The sequence below is a fragment of the Lytechinus pictus genome, chromosome 7, assembly GCF_037042905.1.
Source record: "Lytechinus pictus isolate F3 Inbred chromosome 7, Lp3.0, whole genome shotgun sequence".
NCBI lineage: Eukaryota > Metazoa > Echinodermata > Echinoidea > Temnopleuroida > Toxopneustidae > Lytechinus > Lytechinus pictus.
In genome coordinates this window covers 19,041,243-19,055,323 of record NC_087251.1, presented here as the reverse complement: position 1 = coordinate 19,055,323, position 14,081 = coordinate 19,041,243, and the positions used below count along the sequence as shown (strand labels likewise).

At 37.4% G+C, this 14,081-nt stretch overlaps 1 protein-coding gene across 1 annotated transcript in view; it reads right to left on the bottom strand.

Moving 5' to 3' along the window:
- Positions 1 to 872: 872 nt before the first annotated feature.
- LOC129265427 (mucin-5AC-like) overlaps positions 873 to 14,081 on the bottom strand; it is a 37,057-nt gene continuing 23,848 nt past the window's right edge. Inside the window, exons 3-10 of the mRNA XM_054903421.2 lie at positions 11,209 to 11,298; positions 10,505 to 10,924; positions 8,939 to 9,178; positions 8,116 to 8,261; positions 7,541 to 7,708; positions 6,688 to 6,823; positions 6,037 to 6,220; positions 873 to 5,304 (exon numbers count right to left, since the gene is read on the bottom strand). Of these exons, the coding sequence (XP_054759396.2) occupies positions 5,037 to 5,304; positions 6,037 to 6,220; positions 6,688 to 6,823; positions 7,541 to 7,708; positions 8,116 to 8,261; positions 8,939 to 9,178; positions 10,505 to 10,924; positions 11,209 to 11,298 (1,652 nt within the window). The 3' untranslated portion in view covers positions 873 to 5,036. The remainder of the gene's footprint in view (positions 5,305 to 6,036; positions 6,221 to 6,687; positions 6,824 to 7,540; positions 7,709 to 8,115; positions 8,262 to 8,938; positions 9,179 to 10,504; positions 10,925 to 11,208; positions 11,299 to 14,081) is intronic.

Genomic DNA, 14,081 nt, shown 5'->3' with positions numbered 1-14,081 from the left:
TCATCAACATCATCATAACCATCATCACCATCATCAACAACATCATCATCACTTCATCATCATCGTCACTTCATCATCAACATCATCAAAACCATCATCATCACCATCATCACTTCATCATCATCGTCACTTCATCATCAACAACATCAAAACCATCATCATCGTTACTTCAACATCACCATCATCACTTCATCATCATTATCATCATCCTCATCCCCTCCATCATCACCATCAACAACAACATCATCATCATCACTTCATCATCATCAACAACATCATCATAAACATCGTCATCATCATCACTTCATCATCATCGTTACTTCATCATCAACATCATCATAACCATCATCATCACCATCATCATCACCATCATCACTTCATCATCATCGTCACTTCATGATCAACAACATCATCAAAACCATCATCACCATCATCATCATCGTTACTTCATCATCAACATCATCATCATCATCACAACCATCAACATCATAACCATCATCATCATCACCATCATCATCACCATCATCACTTCATCATCATCGTCACTTCATGATCAACAACATCATCAAAACCATCATCACCATCATCATCATCGTTACTTCAACATCATCATCATCATCACAACCATCAACATCATCACCATCATCATCACTTCATCATCATCACCATCATCCTCATCCCCTTCATCATCATCATCATAACCATCATCGTCACCATCATTATCATCATGTGCCAATCGAATACCGTACATTTACTGATAATAAACATGAGCATAATTTCAGTTATGGCATAGATAGTTGAGTATATTTCATAATTTCAAAAGCCTCTTGAATTTTATGAGATTAGACCAGCAAGCAAACAAACAAAATCTTCGAATTATTTAAAATTTGCTTTTAATGTCCAAAACACTCCAGAATTTACAATTCAACGCAATACACCAGTCAGCATTATGTAACGCATCTACTGAATTCTGAGTCTTCCTACTAGTGCACAAACATTTCAAACAATATTAATCACCAAAGATAATTCAAAAGCAAGATAATAAAGAGTAGACATTTTCCACAATATCGATTAGGCTGATAGATGCACTTTTCTTACACGCGATATTAAAACGCGTTACTGTTATCAAAAATAATAAATGCGTGGCAGTTTCTATACAAGACTCTAATTTATTGGCTCAATATAACCTTATAATTGGTCACCGCATATTTTCCTTCAATATAGGTATAATCATTTACATCTACGATAATCTTCTTTGTACAAACTGGTGAAAATTGAACTATTCATTTCAGCGCAGCCCATCTTCTTTTTAACATCAAACCTTAAACAATCAAGCAGCGTACCAGCTCACTTCACTTGTTATATTTACTTGGAAGGTAGATTTCGATGATTGGCTATAAAACTTCTCATATCTCATCAGAACTTCTCTCATTGGTTAGTTATTTCCGATTCTTTGGCTGACGTCTTTATTTCATGGTAAGGCACACAAATATCACATCATTTTATACTTATCCGTCCCAAATTACGAAATGTTATTTATTCATCCACTCTTTAAATTGAATAATGACGTTTCAAGAACACTATCTGATCACAATCAACTTCGTTACAAAGATACTTGTTTTGTTTTTTTTACATTTAGAAAAAATACTTTGATAGCTTTTGCATAGATAGTATAAGTATATGTGTTTTCGATGGTTTCCTCAATAACATGGAAGCAGCATTCTCCTTTAAACTTAATCTGTGAACTCAAAATAAAGAGAAGTGAATGAATATATACAATAAAATTGTGCGTGGTGCATGAATATAGATTTATATTTTCACTTTTATGTTTTCGAATAATGCTTTAAATACCAAATAATATACCACTTTCATATTAGTGTTATTAGTAAATGAATAACACAAAACACAAAATAACAAACAAATAAGTTATCCGAGATATTTTTTGAAAGAGCAATTTAAACAATTATTAAAGAAAGCATAAAGAAAATAAAGCATTTGTACAAATCTTGGTTAATATGAAAGATACAATAAAATGATTTTTAAGAACTACATGAATAAAAGCCCAAATACAAAATAGCAAATGAAATATACTCATAATAACAATGGGTACGTGTAGATTTCTTTATCATCATAATCATTCAAAATTATATCAATTTTTTTTTTGCCACTTACATCTAACAATTGATGAAATATCGTCATCATAAAGTCTGAAAGATCCGATACTATCAGATTTCCTAAATGAGACTGCCACGTTCAATCGTGACCGTTCAATGTTATTAATGAGTCACCAGCGATTAAAGAATTCTGTTGCTTCTTCCAACAGTAGGGAGTTTTGGCGTTGTGACGCACAACGGGCTCAAGAATACAGTATTAAAAGTTCCCGTCAAATAGCAATGAAAGTCTGGGAGGTCTTTGTCGACCTTTATGAACCGGAACAGCAGTTTCGTTCTAGGCTTCGGAGCTGACGAAAAATTGCAAATATGTCGTTTGTCCAGAGTCCGGGACGAAACTGCTGTTTTGATTCACCTATTTTCGATAAAGACTTCTTGGTTGCTCTTTGCTCTGAAGGACATTTGACAATAGATTTTCTATGTTGTTGGATTTGTTGCGCGTCGTGGAGCCAAATCTCCATAATTATTAGAGAAAGGGGGTATTGAAATTCGATGTGGGACGTGTACCATGGGCTAATTATTATTCTCACATTATTTGGTCTTCAGCTATCATGGCTATCCATCAACCCGTAGACGTTTGCTACTTGAATTCAATTTCAACATTCCATATTAATGGTAATAAAGACTTTTTCGTATTCAAAGCAAGTAGGGGTGGCAACAGATGATATTTATATGGGGGCAGGGGGGATAGGCGCGTAGCCAGGGGGGCGGTGGGGGCGGTCTCCCCCCCCCCCCTCAAAAAAAAGGAAAAAGAGAGGAGAAAATGAAAAGCGAAGGGAGGAAAGGTAAGAAATGTAGCTCTGTGTGTTTTTCTTTTTATTCTTTTTTTTTTCTCAAAAGAGAAACTCCTTCACTAAATTCATATTTATGAATTTTGCTTCCGCGCTGCGCGCGGTTAAATGACAATAATGCAGTCACTTCTCCTTTGTTTCCCTCACCCTTTCTCTAACCCTGTTTTTCCACCTCAGCTATATGTGTTTCTTGCCAGTTCAAGTTCAAATGTATACATGAGGGCATGGAATTAGAGTAAGGTTAGGCTGAAGTGTATGAAGTTATCTTTTTTTTCTCAAATTGATCGCGCAACCTCTGGTCGGGTCGGCTCCGGGCGGGTAAAATCTTTAAATCAATTTCTGCCGTCACCTCCATATAGGCAACTTCTCCCGCTTTTCAGCTCATTACTGAACAACCATAATTTGGGGGCAAACAGGTTCCTAATTTAAAAAGAGGAAGGTATAAAATTTGTGTCGTATAAAATAAAAAAGTACAATTTTTTAAATCAAATTCTATTAAACTTCGTGTAATTTCCCTACACATTCATTTCCTGTCCTATTTTGCGCCCTCAGTTTGAAATTTTGAATGACACTTAAGTTTCGATCTTTATCATTCAAAATGAAGCGCTTAAGGATAAGTCAATGACATTATGAATCATCCTTTTTTATATAATTTCAATAAATCACAGAGTTTCAACTTTTTGCGCACTATTTTCCTTGTAATGAAGTTCAATAATCTTAGAAAATCTATTGAATTAGAGCCGATGGGTATAGATATATCTGCATTTGATGAAACGTCCGCCCTTTGAAATTTCAGAGTTTCGAATTGATCTGCGTGGGGATGAATATCTTCCTCCCGGCATATACCCTCCTCCTCTGTTTTGTGAGTTAAAGATATGCACTGTAGCTAAATTGTTTGTAATCAAATCTGATCTTTCCAAGGGAAGCATTCAATATGACTTAGAGAATAACCTCTTCTCGGGACCCTTTTATTTTCGAAAAAAATGATAAAACGCTTTAGCTTCCGCGCTTTGCGCGGGATAATAATTATTTTAATGTCCTCCATTATTATTATAAATAAGGTTCGAAATCACAATAAAGTCAACTAAATTGGAGCTGATATTGGTACTAGAGACAAGAGAGACGGCTCCTTTTCATTTTCATTTATGAAACACCGAAGGCTTCCTGCACCCACCCCCTAGGGAGCGCGCGAAGCGCGCTCTGTAAGTGTTGGCACGCTTCGCGTGCATTTACCGCCCCCTCCAAAATGAAATCCTAGCTACGCGGTTGAGGGGGGAAGACAACTTTTAGATGCCCTGAGTTTATTCTCAATTAAGATTATTATTTTTGCCCTCCACCTCCGTTTTTAAATCATTAATTTTGATTACTATAATCATTGGGGACGTACCCTCATTCCCGTGGCTCCTATGCTTCTTTAACTGACATTTTCCTGAATCTCTCATTTTCATTCGAATTAATTTTAAATGTCATTTGGGACTTATTTTTGGTCGATACATTTCTATTCTCACTATCGATGCTCATGGTTTGGGGAGAGTTTGATTTAGAAAAAGTAATGGATTTCCCAGAGTTTTACTGTTGAGGTATACATGCAGAGTATAGGTATAGAAAACAGGGATAGAAAAGAACTACTTTTATCTTACCAATTCATATTCAAAGAAAGGTAAGGATAAAAAAAATAAGATTTATTCATGTTAAGGATTTCATTCTGATTAAATCATGATTGTGGATTCTTCCAAGACAAACGGACGTAATTTGATTTGTTATCTTTCAGTAGATGTTTGCTAAATTTCAAGCGAATTGTTTGCTTTTACCATGTTGGATATAGATATACGTTTAGTCAAGAAAAACGGCACAATGGTTTCAAGCTACCTGCCTCAACGAACGACAGAAACCTCAGGAAGGGAGATTGTCGTCCCCGAACGTATCTACCCGCCCGTACAAGCAAGGCAAAAGCCTATCTCTTTCCTGGATACTAGACTGATGATGGCGTCAGCTGATGCTACGACCATCACGGTCATTTTATCTTCCAGATAGTTTGTCTACACTCGACACCTTGGTCACAGAGCCCTCGACTTCAGATAGTCTGTTTGTGGACTAAACTGGTCCCGAACTCTTCGAAGTCTTCACTAGTGATCAGCCTGTCAGCGAAGCTCGAGTGCGAGGCCAAGATGGCACCACCGATCCAGGTGGTGATGTCGCGGTTGTCGGGGGCAATGGCGGTCCGGTTGAAGTCACCTTTGTCTAGTTCGTGTTGGAGTCGTTCGGTAAATCCACGGAGTTTGGTATTACCACCGGCTAACAGGATTGTAGGATCCAGACCAGCAAGGAACTCTGGGTTGCACCTGATCGACAGATAAGGGATTAATGTAAGATCAGAATCTCATATAATGTCAATTAAAGAAATAATAAAATACATAATGAATAACCTTAACACTCCCCTCCCTTTGCTGCCATTCTTTCAAATCTATCGAAGTTATATGCAAATCAAGTTTGGCTTGGTTGGTCAAGCTCGCCAAGGTAATCTGGTTATATTTATTTTGAGAGTTGCGATCGATGACACTCTTGTTCTCATCTTAAATATTTTGTACATAATCATCTGTCAAGATTAGCGTTATTCTGACTCGATCGACATCGCTCTGGTTGCTACACACCAGTGACAGATCCAATGGACCTTGCCTTAGAGGACAACGAGAGGGCACTCTTGGCAGCCGTCCCGGGAACTTTGATGACCTTTTTTCGTATATGTCAGACTCAGATATTTGTTTCTGGCCTCCGAACGATTGACCCACATTACTTTGCCGAGTAAGACTGACCAAGTTAAAAACTGTCTCTATATTGCCTTATCGAGCGAGGAAAAGGATCAGCAGTAATCAAAGTAATAGCAAAAGTCGGGTCATTGTTATTCCGACTAATCAACTTTTTTACTCAGAATGACAATATTATCAAAGAATCATGAAATATTTTTATTTGACACGAAATTATCATTCCTCTTCTGGTTTTCTATCTATACAAATAGGCGTAATAATGGCAGTGCCGTCAAATACACTGCTACTTCAGCCCCGAAAATTGCTTACTTTTCAAGGCAGTCACTGAGGACTTGAACCAGTCCCTTCTGAGGTAGTCCAACTATGTCAGGTCTAAAGATGGTTTCCGAACAATGGAAGAGATCTCGCTTCCGGAGCATGACTGATGAGCCATCAGGTAGAGAGTATTTGATTGGTGTAGTCAAATCTGAATGTGACATCTCACTCTCATAATCTGACCAGATTCAAGAAACAGCGGAAAGATAAAAAGGTTTATCAGGTATAAATCTGCATTCACAAATTTAGATATTCAATGTCCGTAGATATGACAAATGGTGACTCAATGAAGTGGTAAAATTTCGTGGGTAACCAAGAATAAAGATTGTCTATTATGTAAAAATGTAAAATAATTCGAGGTGGTGTTGATGTTCATATTACGTCTAATCATATCACACTTCCATTGCCAGGGCGTGCTAAAGCTGAAGAGAGAATCTTTGCAACGCTTAAAATTTGCTCCTTAAATCCGCCAGGTGCCATGGCGGTCATTACACTGAGTAAAGATTTCAATCCTATAGCAGAAGCCCAATTGAACACCTATGTGGAGAATGAAAAGACCATGTGAATTTGGTGAAGTCTAAAATTCATTTCCACGAGATCTACAGTCCGACGATGAATACAACTTGATTAAAGAAGCATTCTTACCTTTGCAGACATACGCCATGTTTTCTTTCATTTCTTGTAGAATGCGGTGGTCAAACGGCGTAGAAACAGAGAAAGCTCTTTCATCCATCAAGATTCGCTGAAGCCTTCTGGTGACCCCTCGGCCCGCTGCTGGCATCTGCATGTATGAGATGAAGGAGATAAATCCAGTGCTACCACATTATCGATGATTAAAAACAAGATTTTTGAGGATTATTTTTCATGAATGTGATGACCTTAAGAATAATTAAATATAATCAAATGCTTTCTCGACATCACAATGAAGACATTAAAAAGTATCAGTTAGTGACGAACTATTTGGGATATCATCGACATGTTGTATTGTCAGCTGTTCTGACTGAATTCGAGCAATATGCGTCGGATAAAAGTACAGCAAGATGTGCCATTAAATTGAATACTGCTGTTCCAGATTTAGATGTAAAAGATATTACCGTGGGAGTCTTAAAATGGGCCAGTTATACATTGTAGATACGAACTTTGCGAAACAGTGAGCTGTTCTCATCGCTGGAACAAAGGGACTTTACCAGACTTGTCTCCGGGATAGAACTGTCTTGGCTGCATCTCGAAGAATTGTGGGTAACAATGGAAATCCATTCTGCACATGCAGTAATGTTACTTTCTCAAACGTTTTATTACATTACAGACAAAATATGTGATGGAACCATGTGAATGTTGCGAAGATGGAAAACTTCATATTTAACATTGCGTTTATAAGATGTGGTGTGCATGCTCGATTGGTCGCCGTCGTGACTTCCCGTTCTGTATCGTAAAGTTGCAATAGTCATAAACCCCAAGAGATCACCCTCCACCTCCCCATGGTAAAACCCATGCTTACCGTGGTAACTGCATGAGACATGGTGCACCCCTGGTATACCGGTACGATCTCCGTTACCCCGCTACCACTGCTCAAGACCAGTCCAGAGGTTTCACCATTGGCATGTAGGGCTAAAGCACCTTGGTTAGCCACAAAGCAAGCTGGAGTCTTGTACGTCTCAAATAACACCTGGTGGTATGAAATCATGAACAAGTAAGATTTAGAGATGGCGAATGAGAGAATTTAATTATTTCTGACTCTTACAGAGTTTATGAGTCATTAGTATGCAGTGTTCATCAATGATAGTAGTTAAGAATTAAGATTCATCTTGGACCATCATTAACATCAATATTGATCTACTTCTTTTCAACGTACCAATATATCTATAATAAATGTTTATTGCAAATTTTATCATCTGTATGAAAATCTACCGACGTTGGTCTCATTAACACAAGAACTATTAATTATATGCTATGAATTAACCTTCAAAATAATTATTTGGTAGATAATTCAATGGTTATCAAGGTGAATTTTAAGGCATTCGTAATTATTCATAGCGAATAAACAAAAGTTTCTGCTAAGTCTTTGATGTATACCTCAAGAACCCTTTCCCTCTGTCGTTTTGGTGCCGATGCCACCTCTGTCAGCAGAATTGGATGATCTTCCCACGTGACATTTAGCTCCTTCTTGATCACGTGGTCCCAGATATATTCCAACTCGGACCAGTTATCGATTAACCCTCCTATTTGGGGCACAAAATAAAAGGTTATTCAAAATGATTAATCTTTGTGGAATGTAGGTTACGAAAAAGCACAAGAAAATTTTAAGAAATAATGTGTGTAATAATATATTTTTTTTACCCACATCAACCGGCTATTGAATGCATAGTTGTTGAATAGAAAACGAATATCTGATTATTACAATATTATGTTATCAACATTTCTAAAGTATAAGGAAATTTGAGGTTTACGTTGGTCTGCTTAATATTTCATCATGTCCTCTGCCGAATTGTGTGATACATCAAAACAAATATAAATGTCAATGTATAAATCAAAATTCCATCATATTTCATCATGTCCTCTGCCGAATTGTGTGATACATCAAAACTAATATAAATGTCAATGTATAAATCAAAATCCCATGACAGGACAAAAGTTACCATACAAGGTGCACAAAACGACGCCTACTGTAAATTAATAAAAGTTTCGAAATAACTTTCGCATTTTAACTTCATAGATTTCCAATCTGGTTTGCAACAGTAATTCCGATTGAAAACATAAGTATTATTTGGTTACGTAACTGATGGCAGAATGGAATTCAAATGGAAAGAGAATTATAATTTCCATTGGATCACAATTTTAAAGCTGCATATATGTGCAATCTTATATATCATCCTACGTACGACTATAATGGCCCTACCTTTCATGGGGTTGCTTACACAGACCAGTCCGTACTTTTTGGTGAGTTCATTACCCACGTAAAGGTCTTTACGATGTCGGAAGCTTTCAAGGTCCTTCTTCAGTCGGCCAACCACTGTCGGGATGGTGACAGAGGGCGCCACGCCATCAGCGAGTCCCGCTCTGACCATCGATGTTCCGTTATCGATGATGATTGGGGTATTAAAGTGACGACGATGTCGAGATTGACCAGGCGACGAAGCTAGGCATAATGTTAAAACCAAATAACTGGATTAGATTTAATACAATTATGATTCACAAACCTCCGCATCAAGAAAAAAAAATCAGAAGTTAAGAAGGGGCGAATGTTCACCTTTCCATTATGATTCAAAGTTTTTTTTTTTTTCAAACAAAGTTGGCACATGAAAAATGACAAAATCACCAAAAACTTTGTTGATGTCTCTAGCATACTCTAATGACTATCCATTGGGAATATTGTTTTCTTTCTGAAGCAAAAGTATACGAACAACCCCGGGCTAATAAAGTTTGAATATAAGGTAAAAGAAGAAAGATTGTAGTCTATACCCTGAGATATGTCTCAAGGCAGTGATAGTGTGTCTCAAATGGAAATGTCTTATGTCTCAGAGGCCGAGACATCGGTGAGACAAAGAAAGAGTTTAAACCCATACCTTGTTATTCATGATCCATCCACTAAACCACAACGCATATATTTCTCATCTCGTAACAACCGTCTTTTGTTCGAAAGCTCCAAAGGTGACATATCTCTATTTCATTGGGTCGGAAAAGAGATATCCAAGAGTGTGACCATGACACCCGCCCACTTCTTTCGTTATCTATTCAGGTCTCAAGATTACTTGGCGGAAATAATGACCTTTATCAAGATGCAATATGTATATATATATATCGTGCTATAAATATATTTGTACGGAAACTATTTGACCCTAGCTGCGGTGACGTGGACTGTGACGCCGTGAAGTGGGAAATTTACCGGCATAGGGGGCTGCGCGACAAAAGGGGCAGTTAACGTGGCGGACCGTGACCAGGAGGAGACAAAACTTTGGAGGGGCACAGCATTTTTCACCAACAATACAGTGCCCCTCCAATCATCGTCTCCTCCGGGTCACGGTCCGCCACTGGGCAAGTTACCAAAGTAAAATGCACTTGACCCTCTTCTTCCTAGCTGCACACCACTATTTTCTCTATTTTGTGACTCTGGGAGGGGTATGTTTTGAAATTCTACCGTATATTTGAGTATAATTTTGGAACTGGAGTCGTCTAGGTATTCTAAGCTAAATTTCTGCTCATTTTGTTCATAAATTTCATCATCTTTCTATAACCCATCTCTCATAGTCAGCCCTCCCCCATTACAAACCAATCACCATCCGTCTACACTAAAATAAAAATACAATTTATTAACTCCGCCATCAATACCCATAAGGTCTGACCTTTAGTATATCGGGACGCACATTGTTGTGAATTCGCATTCCAAAGTTCAATATATTCGATTGCTTCCAGTCTATGTATCATGTCACGACTTTCCTGGAAAGCAGTGACGTCACTGACATACCTGATGAAACGGCTAGTGGCCATTGATGACGCAAGGCATCGTCCTTACTGGACCCGACACTTCTGGATTCCTCTGCTGGTGCCCCTGCTTCGGTAAGAGGAACCCCCACCGAGGCAATAGGAGCCCTCTCTGGGCACGCGTCCTTCGCCTCATCATCTTTATCCTCCGTCCTTCCTACCACCGCTGTCCCTTCTTCCCCCTCTCCTCTTCTAGACCTCCCACCATCCTCTGCCCCAGTTAACGTGACACTTTCTTGATTTTCTCGTCTCCCGCAGTCATCCTCGACCTCGTCACCCGTGTCGTCATCCGCTCGAAGAGGAGCTGAAAGGTCGTTGTCGGTGCTTTCGATGATCTCCACATCAAGGTTGGCGAGAGACGGTCGCGAAGGGTCAAGCTCTAGAAAACCATACCAACTACTGCCTGTAAGAAGATGGAAATTATTGAGGATATAAAGATTTGAGAATTGAACATCTGTTAAATAATTAACAGTAGTCAATAACTTTACTTTAAAAAGATTTTCTGTCTCACCTCCTAAATTTTCGCACTTAATGTTACGTTTAATGTCGCCTTGTATCTCTTTAAAATATATAATTATAGAAGATTTTAAAAAATCAGGAAGAAACAAGACAAAAAGGAAGACGAAAGTGACAAAACAAATAAAGATAATTAAATTGAAATGAGATATGTCATTATGCTGCACTTACTATACGATGGTGAACTCGATGTCGATGTTGAGTCGTCGATATCAGCATCACGAGCAGCTGAAGTTGATTCTTCATCCTGCGAATCAAGTTCTAGAAAGAAAAGAAAACGTTGTATGTCTTAATGAAATTATCTTGTCTATTTATATTGAAATGCATGGTTGGTTAAGAGTTGAACAGAATTACATAATGTTAAAATCTGAGCCAATAATTGATAACGATGTCAATCTAGTTTGGACTATTTGGTTCTCGTAATGGCCGTTTCGATCTCGACGTCATTGTAAAAAATCAAGATACATGATTTTGTTTCTTGAAAATAAAACATATATCTGTATAATATGATAGTTTAAAAGGATCAATCTTAATGTACAAAATTGTGATACCCAAATGAATAGCATGGCTAAATAAATGAAAATCTTAGCCAATGTTTAAAAAGATGATGTCCAATTGATCGGATGTTGACACGATTTTTTTTTTCTTTTAGTCGTATCATCCAAATCTGATATAACTTATGAGTGTACATGTACATTATCTCGCATTCTTTTGGATTGTTCTCATTTATCTTGAACAGTCAACCAATCATTTCTTTAACAATGCGATTTATATTTTGTTCATTGTGTATTCGAGATAATCTCACCACCTCTTTGCAAAATCACAGAGTTGAAGAGATTTCACAAGAATTTATTAATAGTTTTTATTTTCTGTTGTCACATAATATATAGAATATATCAACATAATTTTTTGAAAAATTAATATCTAGATATTGCTTACTGCAAACCATCGCAAGGAAGTTTCATACCCCCTCTAATTTTGGAAAGGAAGGTTCTGCTATTTGGGAAATATTCGCCTTTAATCTATGAATGTTCAGGTCCAAATAACCCGCTGATACCCTGAACATACTTGTTCAACAACTTGTTTAAAAATGTTTAAGCAAAACCATCAGTTTAACAAGTACCACAATCCAATAAACCTGAACTTTCGGACATTGATTTAAATTTTTCACGAAAAGGTCAGGTTACGCGATTTCCTTATCCGACGCGATTACTCGATATTTCGTAGTAAGCCTCTAAGAGTTACGAATCTTCAGTAGATGTAGAACTAGTGAATGTGAATCTTTTAATTAGTACTCAGTCTTGATTCGTGCAATATTTCCTAACTCATTAAATATTTCGGATAGCCCATTTCGATCCACCCAATCTAATGTCAATGATCCCATAACATAAGGAACAATGTTTTAGGGTCATGATAACTTAACTACTACTACTTTACAATACTACGACTACTACTACTACTACTACTACTACTACTACTACTACTACTACTTCTTCTACTACTAGTACTACTACTACTACTACTTCTACTACTACTACTACTACTACTACTACTCTACTATTCTACTACTACTAGTACTACTACTACTACTACTACTACTACTACTACTACTACTACTACTACTACTACTACTACTACTACTTTTTCTTCTTCTACTACTTCTATACTTATCATTATCATCATCACCATCACCATAATACTACTAATCATGATCATAACAATGTTTGATGTGTGTGTCAGACTTGGCTTAATCTGAATATCCTCGTTCTAAAATTACTATTCATGTTGCTAGTACGAACATGACGAATACACCACGAGGAGCAAAGCTCTGCAACACGTGATAAATGCAGTCGTTTTGATGACGAGAAGAATTCCCTCGGCTTTTTCCCTCATCAGAACTTTCACTCTCGCTTGGACTGTAAAGCCGTAAAACGTGCTAAGAGAAAAACCCGGGTGCATTTGCTTAATTCCATGCATATTTCTCTTGATGAGCAAGGGAGAACGGCGGACCAGGGGAGTAGGATTGTGTCAAGGAAAGGGTCGCGACATTTGTTTGAACTTGTCATTTTGTAACTTAATGATCTATGAAAAAGTTATGCATGGTGAGCCTGTATAATCAAGTGGAGAAAGATGATCATCATAGATGATCAAAGCATTGGAGTGGTGCCATATCTGCTGTAAAACATTCAGAGACATGGAGTGTCAAATGGATTAATATTGAAGATTAATGGCATCGCAACTACGAAAGCTAAATCTAAAATAGAGATTGGAAAATCTTTTCGTTACAAATAAAGCATTCTGCCCCCTTATAATAATAATAATAAATAATGATTGTGATAATGATAGTGATGATCATGGTGATCGTGGTGATAATAGAAGTAGAATTAGTAATAGTGTAGTAGTAGTGATAGCAACAATGATAATAATAATAATAATAATAAAATTAATTATAACAATAATAATAAAAGTAATGAAATTGATTATAACAATAATAATGATAATAATTAAAATATTGTAATTATCATAATAAAAACGGTACACACATTTCTACTATGTGTTTATTATTGAACTGCGCTTAATTTAAGTTATCGTATAATAATTACACCAGCATTGGCTACCCCTCTCCTTCCATCAACCCATGGGATTAGGGCTCGGGAGTTTGGAGTGAGTGTTGGTATAGATGACGTATAATCTAGGGCAGCCATTCTCAATTACTTTTTTGGAAGCGCCACATTTCTTGTTGAGAATCTGTAATGCTCCACTATCCATTACGCAAACCAGCAATGTATCAGCGGATGGGGGGCCCAGAGGCCCCTGGTGGCGTGGGGGTCGAGGGGGCAGAGCCCCAAGAAGTTTTGGAATATGAGGCCTTTTAAATTGCCCAGAGGGGCTCTAATTAATATCAAAAGAAGAAATACAAATGCCAACAAACTACACAATATTAAAAGAAAAATGACCAGTGACTTTTTCACAACATACCAATGATACCACTAGTTCAGACTGTTCTGCACCAGATCTATTGGCTGAAGCAAGTGGCGTAATGA